Genomic DNA, 22,218 nt, shown 5'->3' with positions numbered 1-22,218 from the left:
AAACCCTTTATCTTGGCCAGATGAAGGCTTAGGATAGAACTTAGTTTGTTTTATGACTTAGGTGTACCCTTGTGAAATTCAAGGGTAGGAGTTCATTACCAACTTGTTTCCTTTCTTATGGCTCGCTCATTTATATAAAATTATAAGTAGGAATTTGTATCGATATGCTTGTTAAGGAGAGACCATTGTTGATTACTTATGATTCTTAAGAATCACATTTGTAGACAATCATAACCATCCCATCAACGGCTTGAGAAATGAATGACTATAAATGGCTTTGTCCTAATGTGTCCTGTCATATAAATGGTTTTAATTATTAAAATATCAACATGGATCTAATATATATATATATATGTATATGAATTAAAAACCTTCATAAGTGTTTTAAACATTTCACTCTTTTTGTATAATAGTGTCTTACTTGATGATTTGATGGCGACGATCATTGATCATTAGATTGGGCCCCAGACACCAGTCCTCTATTTCAAGTGCAAGTTGATGTAAGGCTTTTGTTAGGTGGGCCCCATATGATTAATGGTTTAGATTTGATCGTTGGATTGTTTGAATTGAGCATACTAATTGGCTTTATATAAGTGATTAAAGAGACATTGACTCTTACTATGTAAGACTCTCGTAGGAATAGTGTGATAGGTTGAACTACTCTAACCGTCGTTCTTATAAATAGAGTCTTGGTCCCTTCACATACACAGAAAACCTCTTTTCCCATCTCAAGTTTCTATAAGGGTGAAAATCAAAATTTATCATTATTGTTAATATAAGACATAGGTTCCCATTTAGGCATGTGTTTTAGATTAAGAGTGAAAACAAAAATTTTCTTTTTTCTGCAATGATTATGCTCATATGTATCTACTTGGGAAAAAGCTGATATAAGGAGATGAGAGATATTAAAAACTCTACTTTTAGAAGATGGGTTCTTATTTTTTCTTCAAAAAATTAGGCATATATTAATCTTTTGCCAAGAGTTAGATTTTAGCTTACTTTTGAAAGGTCGAATAATATCCAAATGAGATGATTCCAAAGGCATTTGAAAATTTATTGAATTATATTTCCAAATAACCTAATCAAACCTGTAATCAGAGAGTTATAACCATTCATTTGGGATCATGCGATGTTGCCAATGAGAGTGAACATGACTTGACGGATCATAAATTTGGGCTCACCTTTGAATGGTTAAATCGTGACCAAATGAGATGATTCTAAATCCATTTGAAATTCTATTAAATTATATGAACATTTTAGTAGGATCACATGATATTGGAAATAAAAGCGAATATAACCTCATACATTATGGACTCTGTCTAACAAATATACGATCACCCCAATCGAACCCGTAATGAGGGAGTTATGATTGTTTTTGTGAGATTGTGTATAGCTGGAAATGAGAGCAAAAGTCATGTAGGTTTCACTTTTCGAAAAAGTGAAAACTACATTGCTTTCACTTTTTGAAAAGAAAAATATCTTTCAGTTTCATTTTTTGTTACATTCATTTTTTGTTACATACAATTATATAAAAATTATAATAATTCTCTCATTATAGGTCTAATCGGGGTGATCTTGTACTTATTGAAAAAATAATTCGATAAACTTTCAAATAGCTTTAGAATCAACTTATTTGGATACTGTTTGACCATCTAAAAGTGAGTCTAAAGTTTATGAAGTGTGAGGTCACGTCTACTTTCATTTCCAACATCGCATGAACCCAGTAAAACGGTCGTAACTCCCTTGTTATAGGTTTGTTTGGTGTGAGGTCGTGTTCGCTCATTTTTAGCGATGCACGATCCAAGTAAAATAGTCATAACTTCATTATAGGTCTAATTGAGGGTGATCTTGTGCTTGTTGGAAAGATAATTCAATCAAATGATTTTAGGATGACTCGTTTGAATACTATTTGACCATCTAAAAGTGGGCCCAAAATCCATAGTGTGTGATATCACGTTTAATATCGTTTCTAGATACATGTGATCCAACCAAAAATATCATAACTCCCTTGTTACAGGTCTGATCGATGTGATCTTTTATTTGTTAGAAAATAATTCGATAAACTTTCAAATGACTTTAGAATCATCTCATTTGGAGACCATTTATTCATACAAATGTGGCCTAAAGTCCATGATGCATTAAGTCATGTTCGCTCTTGTTTTTAGTATTGCGCAATCTCATGAAAATGGTTATAACTCCCTCATTACAGGTTGAATCAGGCTGATCTTATGCTTGTTGGAAAGATAATTCGATAAAATTTGAAATAACTTTGGAATAATCTTATTTGGACATCATTTGATCATTCCAAAATGGGTCCAAAGTCCATGATACGTTAGGTCATGTTCACTCTTATTTATAACTTAAAGCAATCCCACCAAAATAGTTATAACTCCCTTGTTATTCATCATACGATCATATACTCTTTGGAAAGATAATTTGATGAAGTTTTAGATGACTTTGGAATTATCTCATTTGAAAACCGTTTGACATTTCAAAAGTGGATATAAAGTCAAACTCATGTTTGCTCTCATTTCCAACATTGTGGGCCATATGAAAATGATTATAACTCCTTCATTACAAGTCTGATTGGGTTTGATCTTGGACTTGTTGAAAATATAATTTGACAAACTTTCAAATGACTTTGAAGTCATCACATTTAGATACTGTTTGACTTTTCAAAAATATTCCTGAAGTCTAGCTCTTGGTAAGATTAATATAGGCTTAATCTTTTGAAAAAAAAAAAAAAGAAAAGAAGAACATATCTTCTAAAAGTAAATTTTTTTTTTTTTAATCTCTTTTATTGTTATATTAGTTTCTTTATAAGAATAACCATTCGAGCAACATCGGTATAGAAAGAAGAAGAACTCATCTTTTAAAAATTAAGCTGTTGATATATTTTTTCTTTCCTTATATTTGTTTATTAGCAAAAGACCCGTTAAAAAAAATTAAATACAGAAAAAGAAACCGCTTTTAAAGATTCATAAAAAAAAATTGAAAAACAAGTGCATAGAAAGTTAAAAAAGATACATTCGTAAAAGAGTTTACTATAAAGTGATGATAAGAGAATGTATAAGTTAGAGCTAGGCAGGATCCGACCCGAACTGACGGATCTGACCTGATCGAACCGGTCAGATCCGATCCGACCCGAACCGAAGGCCAGGATTAGGTCAGATCAAGTAGGCCCACTCAGATTCTATTGCACAATAAGTCGAGTTCGGGTCAGTAGCCAATCCGAACCAATCCGATCAGGGATTTGATTAGGTCGGGTACTATAAAGAGTATTTTTACTCTCTTAAAAAAAAAAAAAAATTTACTACCCCTCCTAAGGCCCACTGTACTGTTTATTTGACATCCAATCTGTTGATTAAGTCATATAAACCCAGATGAAGGGAAAAAGGAAAGATCAGCATGATCCAAAACTTTTATGGCCCCTAAAAAGTTTTTAATGGTCGACATTCATTCAACATTGTTTCCTGTAATGTTGTCCACTTGAGATTGGGATATACCTCACTTTTGGTTTAATACCATAAAATGATCTAGAAAAATAGATGGACGGCATGGATGAAATAAATACATCATGGTGGGGTTCACAAAAATTAGGCATATATTAATCTTTTGCCAAGAGTTAGATTTTAGCTTACTTTTGAAAGGTCGAATAATATCCAAATGAGATGATTCCAAAGGCATTTGAAAATTTATTGAATTATATTTCCAAATAACCTAATCAAACCTGTAATCAGAGAGTTATAACCATTCATTTGGGATCATGCGATGTTGCCAATGAGAGTGAACATGACTTGACGGATCATAAATTTGGGCTCACCTTTGAATGGTTAAATCGTGACCAAATGAGATGATTCTAAATCCATTTGAAATTCTATTAAATTATCTTTCCAAAAGTACAAGATCACCTTGATCGGACCTGAACAAGGGAGTTATGACCATTTTAGTAGGATCACATGATTTTGAAAAATAAGAGAAAATATGACCTAACATAATAAATTTGTGCTTATTTTTGAATGATCAAATGGTGTCAAAATGAGATGATTCCAAAGTCATTTAAAAGTTTATCGAATTATCTTTCCAAAGACCATAAGATTACCCCAAACTGACTTGTAAGGAGGGAGTTATGATCATTTTTATGGGATCGCGTGATGTTAAAAAGGATAGCAAACGATGTCATCATGTACTTTAATCCCACTTTTAGATGGTCAAATGGTGTCCAAATGAGATAATTCCAACGTATTTGAAAGTTTATTGAAATATTTTTCAACAAGTACAAGATCACCCCGATCAGACGTGTAACAAAAGAATTATACTGTTTTAGTTTGACCATGCAATGTTGGATATAAGAGCGAATGCGATCTCACACACCATGGAATTTGGGCTCACTTTTGGGCAACCAAATGTGTCCAAATGAGACGAATCCAAAATCATCTAAACTTTTATTAAATTATCTTTTCAATGAAAATAAGATCTTCTTGATCCGACCTATAATGAGTGATTTATGATCATTTTTATGAGATCACGTGATGCAAAAAAGTGAGAGTAAACGCAGCCTAATACCATTTTAGAGTTTAGGCACACTTTTGGACAGTAAAATGGTGTCTAAATGAGATAATTTTAAATTTGTTAAAATTTCATCAAATTATCTTTCCAATGAATACAAGATCATCCCCATCCGACCTGTATTGAGAAAGTTATGGCTATTTTTGTGGGCTCATGCGATATTGAAAACGAGAGCAAATATAAACTAACGTCATCATAGACTTTATAACCACTTTTAAATGACCAAATGGTATTCAAATGAGAGAATTCTAAATCCCTTTAAAAGTTCATCAAATTATCCTTTCAACGAGTATAAGATCACCCTAATCAGATTTGTAACATAAGAATTATGACCTTCTTAGTGGGACCACACAATGCTATAAATGAGAGAGAATGCAACCTCACACATTATGAATTTGGGCCCAATTTTTATGATCAAAAGGTGTCAAAATGAGATAATTCCAAATTCATTTAAAAGTTCATCGATTTATCTTTCTAACGAGTAAAAGATCATATCGATCAGACATGTAACGAGGGAAATATGACCATTTTCGTAGGATTGCATAAAGTTGAAAATGAGAGCTAAAGCTATATAATATTTACTCTCATTTCTAGTTACGTGCGATCCTACAAAAATGATTATAACTCATTTGTTACAGGTTCAATCAGAGTGATCTTGTACTCATCAGAGTTTTGATCTAACTTATAACTAAGGAGTATGATCGTTTTTATGGGAATATGTGATGTTATAAACAATAGCGAACGCGACCTGATGCCATCATAGATTTTAGGCCTACTTTTAAATACTCAAATGATATCTAAATAAGATGATTCTAAAATCATTTAAAAGTTGATCAAATTATCATTCTAACAAGTATACGATCACCCTAATCGGACTAATAATGAGGGAGTTATGAACATTTTAGTAGGATCACATGATATTGGAAATAAAAGCGAATATAACCTCATACATTATGGACTCTGTCTAACAAATATACGATCACCCCAATCGAACCCGTAATGAGGGAGTTATGATTGTTTTTGTGAGATTGTGTATAGCTGGAAATGAGAGCAAAAGTCATGTAGGTTTCACTTTTCGAAAAAGTGAAAACTACATTGCTTTCACTTTTCGAAAAGAAAAATATCTTTCAGTTTCATTTTTTGTTACATTCATTTTTTGTTACATACAATTATATAAAAATTATAATAATTCTCTCATTATAGGTCTAATCGGGGTGATCTTGTACTTATTGAAAAAATAATTCGATAAACTTTCAAATAGCTTTAGAATCAACTTATTTGGATACTGTTTGACCATCTAAAAGTGAGTCTAAAGTTTATGAAGTGTGAGGTCACGTCTACTTTCATTTCCAACATCGCATGAACCCAGTAAAACGGTCGTAACTCCCTTGTTATAGGTTTGTTTGGTGTGAGGTCGTGTTCGCTCATTTTTAGCGATGCACGATCCAAGTAAAATAGTCATAACTTCATTATAGGTCTAATTGAGGGTGATCTTGTGCTTGTTGGAAAGATAATTCAATCAAATGATTTTAGGATGACTCGTTTGAATACTATTTGACCATCTAAAAGTGGGCCCAAAATCCATAGTGTGTGATATCACGTTTAATATCGTTTCTAGATACATGTGATCTAACCAAAAATATCATAACTCCCTTGTTACAGGTCTGATCGATGTGATCTTTTATTTGTTAGAAAATAATTCGATAAACTTTCAAATGACTTTAGAATCATCTCATTTGGAGACCATTTATTCATACAAATGTGGCCTAAAGTCCATGATGCATTAAGTCATGTTCGCTCTTGTTTTTAGTATTGCGCAATCTCATGAAAATGGTTATAACTCCCTCATTACAGGTTGAATCAGGCTGATCTTATGCTTGTTGGAAAGATAATTCGATAAAATTTGAAATAACTTTGGAATAATCTTATTTGGACATCATTTGATCATTCCAAAATGGGTCCAAAGTCCATGATACGTTAGGTCATGTTCACTCTTATTTATAACTTAAAGCAATCCCACCAAAATAGTTATAACTCCCTTGTTATTCATCATACGATCATATACTCTTTGGAAAGATAATTTGATGAAGTTTTAGATGACTTTGGAATTATCTCATTTGAAAACCGTTTGACATTTCAAAAGTGGATATAAAGTCAAACTCATGTTTGCTCTCATTTCCAACATTGTGGGCCATATGAAAATGATTATAACTCCTTCATTACAAGTCTGATTGGGTTTGATCTTGGACTTGTTGAAAATATAATTTGACAAACTTTCAAATGACTTTGAAGTCATCACATTTAGATACTGTTTGACTTTTCAAAAATATTCCTGAAGTCTAGCTCTTGGTAAGATTAATATAGGCTTAATCTTTTGAAAAAAAAAAAAAAGAAAAGAAGAACATATCTTCTAAAAGTAAATTTTTTTTTTTTTAATCTCTTTTATTGTTATATTAGTTTCTTTATAAGAATAACCATTCGAGCAACATCGGTATAGAAAGAAGAAGAACTCATCTTTTAAAAATTAAGCTGTTGATATATTTTTTCTTTCCTTATATTTGTTTATTAGCAAAAGACCCGTTAAAAAAAATTAAATACAGAAAAAGAAACCGCTTTTAAAGATTCATAAAAAAAAATTGAAAAACAAGTGCATAGAAAGTTAAAAAAGATACATTCGTAAAAGAGTTTACTATAAAGTGATGATAAGAGAATGTATAAGTTAGAGCTTGGCAGGATCCAACCCGAACCAACGGATCCGACCGGATCGAACCGGTCGGATTCAATTCGATCCGACCCGAACCGAAGATTATGATCAAGTAGGCCCACTCAGATCCAACTGCGCAACGAGTCGAGTTCAGGTCAGTAGCCAATCCGAACCGATTCTATTCGGTAGGGTACTGTAATGAGTATTTTTACTTCTTTTTTACTTTTACTACTGCTCCTAAGGCCCACTGTACTGTTTATTTGACATTCAATCTGTTGATTAAGTCATACAAACCCAAATGAAGGGAAAAAAAGAAAAATCATTATGATCTAAAACTTTTATGGCCCCCAAAAAGTTTTTATTGGTCGACGTTCATTCAACATTGTTTCCTGTAATGTTGTCCACATGAGATTGGGATATATCTAATTTTTGGTTTAATACCATAAAATGATCTACAAAAATAGATGGACAGCATGGATGAAATAAATACAGCATAGTGTGGTCCACAGAACACCAACCACCAGCCATTGGCTAGTGGAAGGGGGAGTAGCCAATCCGTCTACTCTCAGCGCATGGCTCAAGGTGCCTCGAGCACCGAGCCTTGAGCATCGAGCACCGAGCTCTAACGAGAAATGGTTCTATGCGGTGGAGCGCATGGGAACTTCCCATAAGGTCGAGCTATGTGGGGCCCATCGTGATGCGTGCCGAACATCAACACCTTGAATTTTATGGGTTCCCTTTAAATTATGGGATATAAATAAGACAGATCTAAAGATTAAGTGGACCACACTGCAAAAAGCAGTGGGGGGTTGAACGTCTCCATTAAAACTCTTTTAGGGGTTACAGAAGTTTTAGATCAATATGAAATTTGTTTTTCCTCTTCATCCATGTAGTTGTGACCTTATTAACAGATTGGATGGAAAATAAATGTTATGGTGGGCCCTACGAATTTTTTAACGATGAAAATCATTATCCTTGCTGCTATTTTTGGTGTGGTCCATTTGAGCTTTGGATATGATTCATTTTTTCCCTAATGCTCTAAAATGATCTCGAAAAATGGATGAACGATGTGGATATAATAAATACATCACTATGGGGCCATGTAACTTTGATCTCGTTTGAACTGTTTGTACAACTCGGAGCGTCGACATTGTCTTTGCACAACACGTATCAGAACTTGGTGAAATGTGACACTCGTTTAACCCTATCCAAATAAAGGCCAACTTGATCCGGCTATGTATCTCTAACCGAGTTGGACTCTGTTTGGGTCAGTCCAGCCAAGATACAGTTCATATCGAGTCAGGCCCACTGGACTCGATCCTGAGTCAGATCGAGTTTGGATCAGAGTTTTGACAATACCGAATCGAGTTGAGTTGGACCTAACTCGGTCCGACTCAACTCGATGCCCACCTCTAGTATAAGTGCATACAAAAATTAAAAAGATATTTAGGACATTTTTGGTCCAACAAAAAAAATACATTAACACACAAACGTGTAGAAAGATAATTATTTCGAAAGTGATGATATTTTGACGCTATTACGAAAACCTAAATTTCTTTAAGTAAAAAAACTTCTTAAAAAAAAAACACCTGCAAATAATAGTGATGACTCATTTACCTTACATTTCATTTATATAAAAAAAATCGAACAAACCTAAAAAAAAAAACTCAAGAAGACAAAATGCCTATAAAATATCATTCAACACAGTGTAATTATGACCACTCAATTACTTAGGGATCGTTTGGCACCGTGGATGGGAGGGGATTGGAGGGGGTTTCAAATCCGCTAGTTGTTTGGCAGTAATAGGGGTTCGCAGTGAGAGCTTGAATTACACGTAAAATCATTTCAATAGTTGCAGGTGTAACATGTGTGTCATTATACACTATCATTCTATTGGGCACATGGCCCACTAATGATGATCAGCACTGTCCAAACATTGTCCATGTAAATCAACGATTAAAAATCATTGGTTAGTCACTCAGACATGATCTTGTGCTTGTGGCCCATCCGAGACTTGGAAATTCATCATTTGTGGGCAAAGCATATATTTCAGCGGGCTTATCAAAACCATTGTGTCAAAAATTACATATCTCACTAATTAGAGATATCAAAAGTTGATTTTGTAATTAAATTCAAACCGCTGTAAATATACCACGGATAATTACTTTTGGATTAAAGTTGATTTACACTCCAAGGTGTCAAACGCACTATGAGGATTGCAAATCCTCGGGATTCCGAATCCACGCTTAGGTTTCCAATGGGAGTAGCAATAGACTAAGCTCGGGCTTATAATTTGAATTAGTCAGTCATTTTAATTGAAAATTTTAGTTTTGCTTGTGTGGGTGGTCCACCCAGAACTATTTCTAAGGACATAGGATGATGAGTTTTAAATTTGCAATTAGAGAACCGAAAGCTAAAACTCTTTTGCCTTGGCGGGATTCTGAAGCGTCTGCATGCCACCTGGAGATATCCCCGATGATTCAGTTAGGTGGAAGAAAGTTGGTAGCGTAAACATTTCATGATTCAGGTACGCCTGCATTGTAAAATCACACCGAAAATCACACATTGTGCAAATATAATTTTGTAATCGTATGTTCATCCTGGTGAGGGTCACCTGATGAACGGTTTGGATGGGATATAAACACCATGGTGAGCCCCACACACAGACTATCGCGTATGTCCCGTTTCATTTTTACTACGGTGTGGTCCACTTGAGTTTTGAATCAGGCCGATATTTGATCCGAATTCCTAACAGAGATGGATGCACCTGATGAACGGTTTAGATTTCACAGATGAAAGAAGATGGGTCCATGCGGCAGTTCAGGTTTTGTACACTCCTGTGTACAACAGGTGTGGTGGAGGATTCCGGTTGGGCTGTTTGCGATCATTTTCGCAATCGGAATTGCTTAGAAAAACAGCTTGTCGTCAACCCACACAACCACAGGACCGAAACAGTCCACCACATCTCCACAGCTGCGTAAAACACCCATTCTGTGTGGGGCTCACAATGTTTTACATAAAATCCATTCCGTCCATTAGGTGAGAAATATTATTTTAACCGTACAAAAAAATTTAATCCAGATTAAAAAAATATGATAGGAAACAAAAATGTGAACAATGTAAAACTGCTCGCAAAACATCTAAGTTCACAGGTGTGGCCCATCTGATATTGGATAACGCTTATTTTTGTATTTTTACCGTTCATCCTCGTGAATCATACCTGATTAACGGGTTTGATGAAAGGAAAACACCATGGTAGTCCCACAAACAAACCTGTGGTTGGCATCCCATCCCCATTGGAACCGGATTGGCTGGCGTACCACACACCACCGATCTGTCTGGGTACGTGTCGTGCGAAGACGAGCGCTGAGGCTCCTCGAGCTCAGAGTTGTACGAACGGTTCAAAGGAGATCAAGGTTACATGGGCTCCATAACGATGTATCTATCATATCCACACCGTTTATTCATTTGGTGAGTTCATTTTACAGCATTATCCCTAAAATGATTTATATAAAAATCTCAAGTGGACCACACCACAAATAGAAGAGGGACAATAATTCTCACCGTTAAAATATTAGTAGGGCCCACCATAACGTTTATTTTCCATCTAATCTGTTCATAAGGCCACACAGACCTGGATTAAGAGGAAAAACAAATATCATATTGATCCAAAACTTCTGTGACTGCCAAAAGGGTTTCAATGGTAGACACTCAATCCCCCACTTCCTTTTGCAGTGTGGTCCATTTGATCTTTGGATCTGTCTTATTTTTCTAATCAGGCCTTAAGACGAGCTCGAAAAATGGACGGACGGTTTGGATATAACACATACCTCATGATGGGACCCACAGAACTTGGTGACGTTAACACACCATCCAGGTCGGTGGTGTGTGGGCCAATCTGCTTCTATCCCATTATTTCCTGTGGTGTGGCCCAATAAGCTTGAGGCAGTATAAGTATAAATCCCTCTCCCTCCAGAAATCCATTATCTTCCGTCCCTGAAATCCGTTTTCCGCTGGTAGGTTGGTGAGAATGGAAGAACCACCCAACAGAGGAGTTTCAGAGAATGGGATTGAGGAGATAGATTCGGAGGTGAGACCTATTGAGATGCTTTCCCAGAAGACGGACGGCAACACCAACGGTGATGATGGGGTCGGGGCTTCAGGACCCATGATTAAAATCAACGTCTCTCATAGCACTAAACAGCACCAGATAACTCTTCCTGCTCATTCTACTTTTGGTTATACTTCAATCCTTCCTTTCCATTTACTTTCATGGCCTAATTTGTATTTTTGTCAATCTTTATGCGCTTTTGCTACGTTTGATTGATATTCGGTGAATGGCCATGTTCATTTTGCTTTTGGGATTCTTGATTTATGTAATTTCGCTTTGGTGATTGCTTGTCTGGGGTCGATTAAATCAAATGGTTGGAGGTTGGAACCATCCACTGTACTGGAAGGATAGAAACCATTTTAATTTAATTTAATTTTTATTGAGTCTGCGAGCTAGTTCGAGTCGAGTCGAGACTCACCCTAGTCTGCGGTAAATTGGTCTGGCTCACCGGAGACTGGTCCTGACTGAGTTGTGACTCGCCCAACTTGAGGGTAAACTGACCCAATTCACCTGGGTCTTGGGGAATTGGGGGGCAATTCAACTCACCTGTCCCGACCGAGTCGAGTCGACTAGGACTAGTCGGCAATCCATGGTAGATGCACCCAGTAATACTGTGACCATATACGCAGATGTGCATGCACTGTCCAAGTCATTTGCCAATGGCGCATAGCATGAAAACTACAATGGTCAGACATTACTAGCCATTCATTTGATGGTTAATGCTGCAGTGGTCAATGGTAAACTCAAGGGGTGAAATTAGATGGTTAAGATTGCCCCATTAGTGTGGCCTTTTCACTATCGCCCGTCGATTGTTGTGGGACGATGATTTGGATGGTGAGAACTTATGTACATGTATGGTGTGTGTAATGGATGGTTGCCATTTTTATTTTTTTATTTTTTGGCAATAATAAATTTATTAAAACAAAAAAGAGTGGATGGGTTGCCTCCTACCACTGTGATTTTCATACTTGCTCCATCTAAAGTCCTATAAGACCATCTCCTATAGCTGCCTGCTTGGTAAATTTTCATGTCGCCCCTTCTTTTCTGTCAACATGCCAGTTGTGTAGGACATCTTTTCAATGCAGACATCAGGCCTCAGCATGAAGATTGCCTGGCACAAAAGTCGGCTGATCTGCTCATCAGGTGGGCCGTAGCTTTGAAATCAAATGGACAGTGTGGTCCACCTAATGTCTGGATCAGCTTGATTTTTCAAGATGGGTCATGTTGTTTATGGGTATGAAAGTCCTAGACAAGTGGCATGTTGGCAGGACAGATGGGATGGCATGACAAGTTATGATGCAGGAACCTGTTGGTGATCAGTAAGTCCTATTTACAAAACAATGATGACCTCTATTTTATAGAAGATTGGGGTCGGGTGCTGTCTATCGAAACAAGAAAGGTGGGAGTTTTTCTATTTGATCCCTTCTTAACTAACTCTCACATGAGATGATTAGCCTCAATTTCGTACATTTTTTATTGTTTTTTTTTAAAATTAATTTAATTTTATTTTAAATCTTTTTGTGCTATTCTATGATGTCTGAGATGGTGACTGTCAGTTCCGAAGGTACATTTTATTTTTAAGTGGTTTGGGGGCCTGTCTATGTGTTTTTTGTTGTTGATTTGTATGAATACGAGCCATGCTCAAGGCAATCTCTGTAAGTGCGTGATACTTATCCATTCCTTCAATGAAAATGCATCCGGTTTTCGTTTAGAGGAGTTATATGATAATAAAGCTGGGTATGATGCTTGATACACAGGCACTCAGAAATTGTACTCATGGCATATATTAACTGAAATGAAACTGACTACATTGTGCGGCCCACTATCGCCAAGTCACAATCTCAAGATCAGATTGGCTGAACAATCCCAACCTCTGATTTGTGTACACGATTTCGTGGACATAGGACTCTTGGATATTTTTACTTTTAGCCATCCAGTAAATGTCGACCAATCCAATAGTCAGATAATTGAATTTGGGCAGTTTAATTTGATTACTTGTATGCTACATGTGCAATTTCTAAGTAATTTCAAAGTGCCTGTGTATCATCCATTACACTCTGCCAAAGTATCAAAGTTTGTCTTTCTTTTTTATCATTTTAAAAAAAGATGATCTCAGTAAGGCCAATGGCCAAGAAACAAAATAGAAAAACAGACACAAACAACAACAGGAGAAAACAAAAGAAACAAACTACAAGAAAAACACCCTCAAGGAGCTCACTCCCTGATACACAAAGCCACCCTATTAGAAACCCCCCGATATTTGAACCCTTTAAATTACAAAAACATTGGTTGTTTCTCTCCAACCAGATAGCCCTGAAGGCGGCCATCATCGCTATCCTCAATATATTTCTTTCAAACGAACCTCCCTCTCCACCATGCCACACCTGAAGCAGATCAGCAACTGAGCTTGGCATCACCCAACAAACATTGGCTGATATTATGATTCCTGACCAAACGATACGGTAGAAGGAACAGTGGATAAACAAATGATCCACTGATTCCTCGGCACTCAAGCACAAAGGGCACCTGTTAGGCATGATGAAGGACCTTTTGCACAAGTTATCAATGGTTAAGATCTGATTCCTCAGCCACAAAAAAAAAAAGAAGAGTCTATGCTCAAGCTTCCTTTCATTTAAATGATTTTTGGTTTGATTAATTCTAGTTGTGTATAACTGTATTTATTAGATTTTGTGTGTGTTTCCTTTTGTTGTCTTCTCTTTGTAGTTGTGTTTAACTTTCCTTTGGTAACTTAATAAGCAGTTCCCACTTCTTGTATGTGCAACTTTCTGTTTTGTTCATCTTTGGGCCTTTGGATTTTCTCATCTATGTGAACATGGTTTAAAGATGCTTTGACTTGACCTGACTTAGTGGATATTTATTTGTATCTGTTGAGTGACTGAGTCGTGTTCATAACTCTGCCTGCTGGAGTTTTGCGCTCTTATTGCCGGTCCCAAGCCCAAACAAAGGAGGCGGGTTGCTTCAGGTTGGCAACTGATGTCAAACTTTGACTACTTTTTTCCCAAGATGATGATGAGCATAGTATTCATATCAGCTGGTTTGAGGACAGTTTGACCCATATTCATATCCAATGTGAATATTGAAACATTGAGTCACACATGCAACATGACTGTTACATAATAGTGCAATATAATAACAACTTGAAAATTTATTTGATTAATAATGAATATCTGGATAATAGTTCTCCCCTTTTCCTATTTTCCTATTTTCCATTTTTTTTTAAAAAAAAAATTTTAATTTTTTTTTTTAAAGAATTTTCTCCAATAAGCACTCAAAAAGATTGGTCGTGGCTGAGTTGGCAAGCAATACCTAGCATTGAAATGTTGTTTGTGAGTGTTTCTTTTCTTGATTAGAGGGTGAGTTCTCTTCTTTTTTAGGTTTTCTATTTTTTGTTTGGCATATTTTGGTGATTTTACCATGTACTTTTGCATTTCTTATATTATATTATTTTGTTTTTATCTTTGTGCATTTGAGTTTTCTGGGTCGTTCTTTCTACAAGTCATTAACTAGAAACAGTGCCTGCTAAAGTTTCTTTTGGTGAATTTGGTTAATCATGAATTTTTATATTTTAATAAAGGGAATCTGAAAGGGGTTCTTGCTCGAGAGACTGGTTTGGAGCCAAAGGAACAAAAGCTTTTGTTCAGGGGCAAAGAGAAAGATGATGATGAGTTTTTGCACATGGTAGGTGTGAAGGACATGTCAAAGGTGGTCCTCATGGAGGATGCAGCCAGCAAGGAGAGGAAGCTTGAGGAGATGAAGAGAGATCAAGTGATCTCTGGAGCTCTTAATTCAGTTGCCCTAGTCAGAGCAGAGGTTGATAAGCTCTCACAAAAGGTGACTTCTAAAATTCTACCAACAACATGTCAACTGCATTGTAGTTGAGATCATAGTTTAAAAACCCGAAAACTCAACTCGACTCAAAGACTCTACCTGACTTGACTTGGTGGCTAGTAACAATAAATTAAAAATAATAGGAATAGGAAGGAACATTTAAATTAGTTATCTTTGTTATTAGTCTTATAAAATGAGAAACCAAGCCACTAAAGATCACATAGCTCACTGGTTGAGTGTGCTGCACGCCTACACCTATGTTATTCTACTTTTTATTAAAAAGGCCTGAGTCATAGCAATCACGTTGAGTTGACGGAGTCTCCCCGAGTCAGGGTCAAGTCACTCTAAGATTGGAGTTTACCACTGACTAGGCTCAAAATCTTGCTGAGTTTTTTCGAGTCGAGTCAGCAAGTTTGAGAACTATGGTTGAGATTCATGTGCTTTTCCTTTTTTTGGAAATGATGTGGCTTAGATTTTGCAGGCATCTTCTTTGGAGGCAATCATGCATGGTGGGACCAAGGTTGCTGAAAAGGAGTTTGCGGTGTTGACTGAATTATTCATGGTGCAGTTGTTGAATTTGGATAGCATTGACGCTGAAGGAGAAGCAAAAGTACAGAGACGGAGTGAGGTAGTTAATTTTCTTCAAGTTGTGGTTGCCTTCTTTCCCTTTCTTGCATATCGTGTACCTTTTCAAGCGTCTAGCTGTCATCAATGGGTTATAGAGCTTTGTGACTTTGCATCTACTGATATAGGTATTCAATCAGAGCTCAGCAAGGGGCTTATCATTCCCTAATCGGTTTAAAGGTTTTGATCTATGCTTATACTTGAATTGCTTTGGTTGAATATAATGCAGATACTTCTTTCATGTGAATTGGAGTCTAGAGGAATTATCTGCTCCTCAACCAAATATGTATGTGTGTACACACACACATCCAGATCAGTGGTGTGAGTGCTACACCATAGGTGGAACATGCTCCAAAAGTTTTCATCATTTGAAAATCCTAATCCTTTGATCGGTATCTTGCAAAGATACAAGCAAGGGACAAGAAAGGATCAAAGGCTAAGATACCTGATAGTTGTATATGATCAGGGTACACAGTGCTGTTGTTGGGTTCTTATTAGATACTTGTAGCGGAGCTTTAATTGAATCCTGTTTAGTTGGTTGATTATTTTTTGAAATCTTGATCCTTCTCTTAGGGCTGCGGCTAGGGTTCTGGTCAACTTGAACCTGATTGACCCAACCCGAGCACGATGGCCATAATGGCCAGCAATGTTACCATTATGATAGGGCCATTACGGCCTCTCTCTCTGTTTTTTTTTTTTTTTTTTTTGGAAGAAAACCAATATCGACCTTGTTATGGGAGCTGTTACAGGTCTTCTTTTCTTTTTCTTCTCTCTCTCTCTCTCTCTCTCTCTCTCTCTCTCTCTGTAACAGCCATTACAGCCGTTACAACTTCATAGTGTTTAATGGTCTCCACCATTACCATTACATAATGGCCGTTACGACGCACCATGAGTATGGTTCGGGTTGGGTTGGGTTATGGTTGGAAAACTCCAACCCGATTTAAATTCTGGTTGGGTTCAGGTTCAGCAAATTCCGGTCAGATTGGGAATAATCACGTGTTTGGGTTGGGCACCTCGGGTTGGAATTCAGGTTGTGTGTTGGGGTCCTGTTTGTGGTTGGGTCGGGCTCGGGTTGATCCTCAACCCGACTCAACTCACCCAAGTTGCATCCTTATCAGGTATGTAATGTTGTAAAAAGTATTACTGCAGCAACTTGTAAACATTAATAATTTCTTTGAATGTAGCATGCTAGAAAGACTAAAAAGCATTACCTAATTTCTAAAACTAAAGATAATGGAATGGGTCAAATGTTTTAGTAAAGAACATAAATTGAGTATGCATAACGTGTTGTAATAGATATAGATACCTGTACCCATATCTGTGCCATGGATTCTGAGAAATGGTCAGCATACTGTGGTCGTCCACATTCAATGGAGGAAATGCCCCCAAAGATTGGATGTTTAGGTCATTGTCCATTGCGGGACCATCAGATCAATCTTGTTGATCTCTGAACTGTAGGCTCCACTTGTAGGAATCAAGGCCAAGGAATGACTTTTCAAAAGCATTCGGAAGTTCAATTTGGAAAAGTTTCTTTGCATAGAAGGGGCTCTTCTCGTGCTTCAACTGGCCAAGGTGATGGTGATGTCGAATCAAAGCTCTTCCATTTGCGGGTGGTGTTCCATGTGCATGTCTTGAAGGATAGTACTAAGTAGTATGGTTAGTAAAGTTTCTGTCATCCTGGAAGACTTGGTGAAAATGAACCAGTGTGTTTTGCGGGACGGTTGGATTATGAAATGGAAGGAAAGGTTTTTGGGTTCTTGTTTGGTGTTTGCCTAGGCAAGTTTAAATAACTGTTTATGAAGTTGGAAAGAAGGGATGATGCAGTGTCTAAAGGTTGTTTCTAAATAAGGGCATAGAGAGAAGTTAGCACAAACCACCAAACTTTGCTCCTTTATAGGATAGAATGAAAGACCGTATTTGTTTGGGAATTTGGAAGATGGTATCAGTTGTGAGGCTTAATGTATTGGGAATTCTTTTTGGCTATGATTTCATTTTAGCATATTCTTTTGTTATCTCTCAAAAGAACAAAAGTTCTAAATGTGATATAAAGCTTTACTAAGCTTGCACACATGTGGAATACAGCTGATGTACATGTCACACATGTGCCAGCATGGCGCACAGGTGCAAGATCCAATCCATCCGTTAGGTTGGTCCAACCTTCTACATATTTTCCAAACAATAAGTTTGGTCCACCCCGCATGTGGGTCTTAGTACAGGAAAATGTGGATGGGTTAGAAAACTCCAGCCAAGTTTTTCAGATCCATACATTTGTTTTGCAAAGAGTGGCCCACCTGATGAGTGGATCAGCCTGATTCTTGGTCTAGGGCATCAAAAGAGCAGTTCCTTTCTGATGGATGGATTGGATCTTGGACCTATTGTGCCATGCTGGAACATGTGCGGCGTGTACATGAGCTTTATTGCACTCGCATCACTGCGTAGCAGTGCTCTATGACATAAGTTGATCTTGTGATGTTCTAAGAAACAAAGGTGAAGGCTGTGAGTGGAGATTTCTAAACTCAGTTTTTGGGTGGCCCAGGTGGTTGATTGATGCATTAGTCTAGGAGATTGAACAAGTGGTTAGAAATGTGGTGCAGTTTGAAGAAGCTAATGTGAGATAGTGTTAGATCTCATCGTTTGTATTTCCAGCTATTCCTATTCTTTTATCTTTTACTTAATTGTATCAAGGGTACATACATATATGGCTTCTCGAATTAACACCACAATATGGAGTCAAGAAAAATAGATGCAACTCAAAGAATGCTTGGAATCCGAAAATCTCTTCAGCATCAAGATGTCTTCATAATCTCACTATCACATGATGGCTGTTTTTTTGTTGGTAGCAACTCAATGCACCCTCCTTGAAAATTCATATTTGGTCTGCTTACTTTATCCTAGGATATGTCAAAGGAACTCCAAGGGAACACTCATGTCCTCAGATTATAGTAATGCTATTTTAATCCAAGGAAATGCTGATTAAGGTGTCGTAGTGCTCATAAATCTATATAGTTATCTAATATCTAATGAAGAGCTTTGCTTAGCCCAAACGTGTGTCCAAGCCATTAATGTGCCCGCCACCACATATGCCAGCGTGGCCGACAAGTGCAATATCCAAGCCATCCATCAGAAGGGTACCACTATCTAGATTTGCTGTCCAATGAATCAGGTCAGTCCACTAGTCTGGTGGGCCACAATTGACTAAACAAATGTATGGTCGTGAAAACATCAGGTGGAGTTTTCCCTGGCAACTTATTTCTAATATCGTGGCACGCCTACTGAATGAGCAATCTTTGGGCAGTAAAATCTGCATGGTGAGGTCCACCTGATGGATGGCTTGGATATTGTACCTATCCGCAACACTGGCATATGTGGTGGCGTGTGCATAGCTGACTTGTACACATGTGAGGGCTTGGCAAAGCTCTCTAATGAATATTGAGAAAGTTCCATAACACTATTGCATTTTAAATCATTGAAGCATAAGTGAAGACAATGGCCTATGCTGCAAGCACGATAATCTTAGCTAACTGATTGAAGAAAATTTTAATTAGGCCGGAGAACCTATTTTTTACCTAGGAGAATCAAATCGATAGCTACACCACCTCCAATAATGTTTCCACGAGGGCATAAATTATATAGGTTGCATGCTAATTTTCTCCAGATGATGTCACATAGGCTTTTCAAATACTCCTTTTGTTAGAATCGAAGAAGCGCAGTTTTGGTTACAGGTAAGCGAGCTAGAAATGGTTGATGTCTGTGTTACTTATCTGCGGATCTAGCTCTTATACTCACTCGACTTCCAAACCTTATGCTATGGGCCCACAAATAGATATCTAATATTTTAGTAGTTTTCAATATTAAAATGTTTCACACATTTTTATCTCTGAATTACTTATTTTTAATGTCTCTATAGTACTTGAATATTTATGCTAAGAAATAACTCAGAACATAAAAAGGCTAAATTACTTTTATGGTATTTTTAGTTATTTCTTAATAAAATATTCAAGTATGATGGAATCACATCCAACATGGATATCTTAATCACACCACTGTCATGTCATATTGAGATGGGAATCCTGAGGGATTTTATTCATCAAAATAAATAAATAGATAAATAATATCCAGAGGTATTTGAAAGGTTCTGGATATCATAGATCGACATACATTCCAGCTTGAGGGAGAGCTATACAAAGTGAATATTGAGGCGTTGTCACACAAAGATGTAGCAGTATTGTTTCTACGGAGGCAGTTTGAGCATTCCTTGTATTATTTGTTTCCTACATGAACCCATACTGGATCAGTAAATCAGTTCATTTTTCCTCCAAAGTTAGGTCCGTATCTATTCCCTCAAAATTGAAGTACTGTGATCTAATTATAAATTTATAATTACTAAAATATTTAAAATTAAGAAATTTTCTAATAAGTATGTTTTAGTTCTTGATGTTGCTTTTCTTTTTTGTACTATCCAATTAAATGTTGTTAAACTGGTTTTTACTTTTGCCAAGGAGATGGGTACATGCACTTGGAAGCACAGTTTTTCAACTTTTTTGTGGGTAACAATAGAGAAGTAGAATCAGTTTTCTATGAGATTTAAATAAAATGGTCGTGCATTTGAGAGTTTATGATTGGGTTGTATAATATAGCATAAATTTTTTGAGTTAGTTGCATTGCTTATTATTGTGTGACAGTGCATGGAAAATATTAAGAAAATACTTGTTACCTTGGAAGCCATGCATGCTATGTTGGATGTTTGGATGTGTTATTGATTCGTTTCCCTGCATAGTGAAAAATCTCGTTCTCACCAATATCTTGGCCCGGAAATTTCTTGAGTGATTTTCAAAATTTGAGGTGGTTCTTGTGATATTTATTGGGAAGATCTCACGGAAAATAAAATCTTAAAAAAATTCATTGTAAATTAATAAATAAATTTATATTTTTTGTGTAACAAATTCCTTAAATTTTCAAGTTAGTATAGCATAAAAGCATGATATTTAAAATCTGCCAATATTTTGAAAATGTTGTGATAATCTCTTGATATTATTGTTTAGCCTATTTTTTGCAATATATTCAAAATTTCAGCGATATTTGTCACACTGGTTTTCTGCTTCAGTTTTTGCTACCTCAGTGATATTTTCATGTAATAAAATGGCATTTTCCATGTAAGAGAACTTTGGAATGGCAAGGGTGACATCTCAAAATTGAATGATCTCACCTGCTCTAACTGAAAATCGGCGGTGTGACAAACAACTGTTAAAAAAAAAAGTATATTTATCTAGAGTTTTTCTAAACCCACAAGAACTTCTATACACGGCGACTGGCATGTGTGTGTGACATCCAAGGTGGTCATCGGGTGGACCCCATCATGCAGATTTGCTGACCAAAAAATCAGTCTAATCTCTTCATCAGGTTGGAAGAGTTTATGGAGGCAAATGGTTTAAAAAGTGTCTGATTTTCCACAATTTATGTACGCATGTGATCATGGTGAGTGGACCAGACTGATTTTTGGACCGGGTCATCTACATGGTGGTGTCTACCTGATTCCACCATCAGATGTCTACGCATATTCCAGGCTGGCATGTGTACCCGCTTGTAGGTGCCTGCATTCCGCATGTCTTTCTTTGTAACCTGTTTTAAATTCCCTGCACAGGTTCTTCGTGTGCAGAACTGTGTGGGGGCCCTTGACAAGCTAAAGGCGAGAAACTCCAATCCATTTATCGGTACGACGACCGAATGGGCAACATTTGATTCTGGAGTGGGAAGCCCAAATGCTCTTCCAACATTGTCATCTTCTTGCAAAATAACCCATGACTGGGAACAGTTTGACTAGCCCAATTCTCTCCGCCACTCGGGTTTGTACTCATGCCAGGAAAATACATATAGCATATGAACATATAATAGATAATGCTGTTATTTTCTTGATAGCTCAGATTTCTGCTTTAACTAAGGCTTCCATGTTGATAGAGAAGAATTCTATGAAACTATGAGCAATCAAAGCACATTCTTTAGAAATTCTTGTCTCAAACAGCTTCCTCATCCAAGTACATTGGATTATAGTAACTCATTTACTGAGAGGAAATTACCAAAATTTCATTACCTGAGTATTATTTGGGCTTTCTTGCTTTGAGCTGAAATACTTGGCCCAAGAGCCATACATAGCTTGGCCTAAAATTTAAGCCTGTTTATTAATTGGGCTGTGTTGTGCACTTGTGCTGCATTTGAGAGCCTGTTAGCCTGGCCCAGCTTGTTTAAGATTTCACTGGGTTTTTTTTTTTTTTACCTTTCAAGATTGGGCACACCAAACGAAAAATCTAGATCTTGTACAAAACAGGGCGGCAAGACCAGGCTTGGGCCTGTTTGTTTTGGGCGG

At 36.8% G+C, this 22,218-nt stretch overlaps 1 protein-coding gene across 2 annotated transcripts; it reads left to right on the top strand.

Moving 5' to 3' along the window:
• The first annotated feature begins 11,223 nt into the window (after positions 1 to 11,223).
• On the top strand, positions 11,224 to 21,860 carry LOC131223631 (BAG family molecular chaperone regulator 4-like). Of its 2 annotated transcripts, none has more exons than XM_058219082.1 (4): positions 11,224 to 11,511; positions 15,088 to 15,236; positions 15,715 to 15,861; positions 21,499 to 21,860. In XM_058219082.1, the coding sequence occupies exons 1-4, from the start codon at positions 11,304 to 11,306 to the stop codon at positions 21,676 to 21,678; spliced, it is 684 nt and encodes a 227-aa protein (XP_058075065.1). In that variant the 5' UTR covers positions 11,224 to 11,303; the 3' UTR covers positions 21,679 to 21,860. The 2 variants fall into 2 exon arrangements, with proteins under 2 accessions (XP_058075065.1, XP_058075064.1); XM_058219081.1 differs by having other exon boundaries at positions 14,980 to 15,236.
• The last annotated feature ends 358 nt before the right edge of the window (positions 21,861 to 22,218 follow it).

This window comes from Magnolia sinica, chromosome 13, assembly GCF_029962835.1.
Source record: "Magnolia sinica isolate HGM2019 chromosome 13, MsV1, whole genome shotgun sequence".
Classification (NCBI taxonomy): Eukaryota; Viridiplantae; Streptophyta; class Magnoliopsida; order Magnoliales; family Magnoliaceae; genus Magnolia; species Magnolia sinica.
The sequence above is the reverse complement of the archived record's forward strand: the minus strand, read 5'-3'. Positions and strand labels throughout refer to the sequence as shown.

Coding starts and splice junctions, on each gene's coding strand:
- LOC131223631 (XM_058219081.1), top strand. CDS start 11,304: ATGGAAGAACCACCCAACAGAGGAGTTTCAGAGAATGGGATTGAGGAG. Junction 11,512..14,979: donor TCCTGCTCATTCTACTTTTG/GTTATACTTCAA, acceptor ATTTTAATAAAG/GGAATCTGAAAGGGGTTCTT. Junction 15,862..21,498: donor AAGTACAGAGACGGAGTGAG/GTAGTTAATTTT, acceptor TTCCCTGCACAG/GTTCTTCGTGTGCAGAACTG.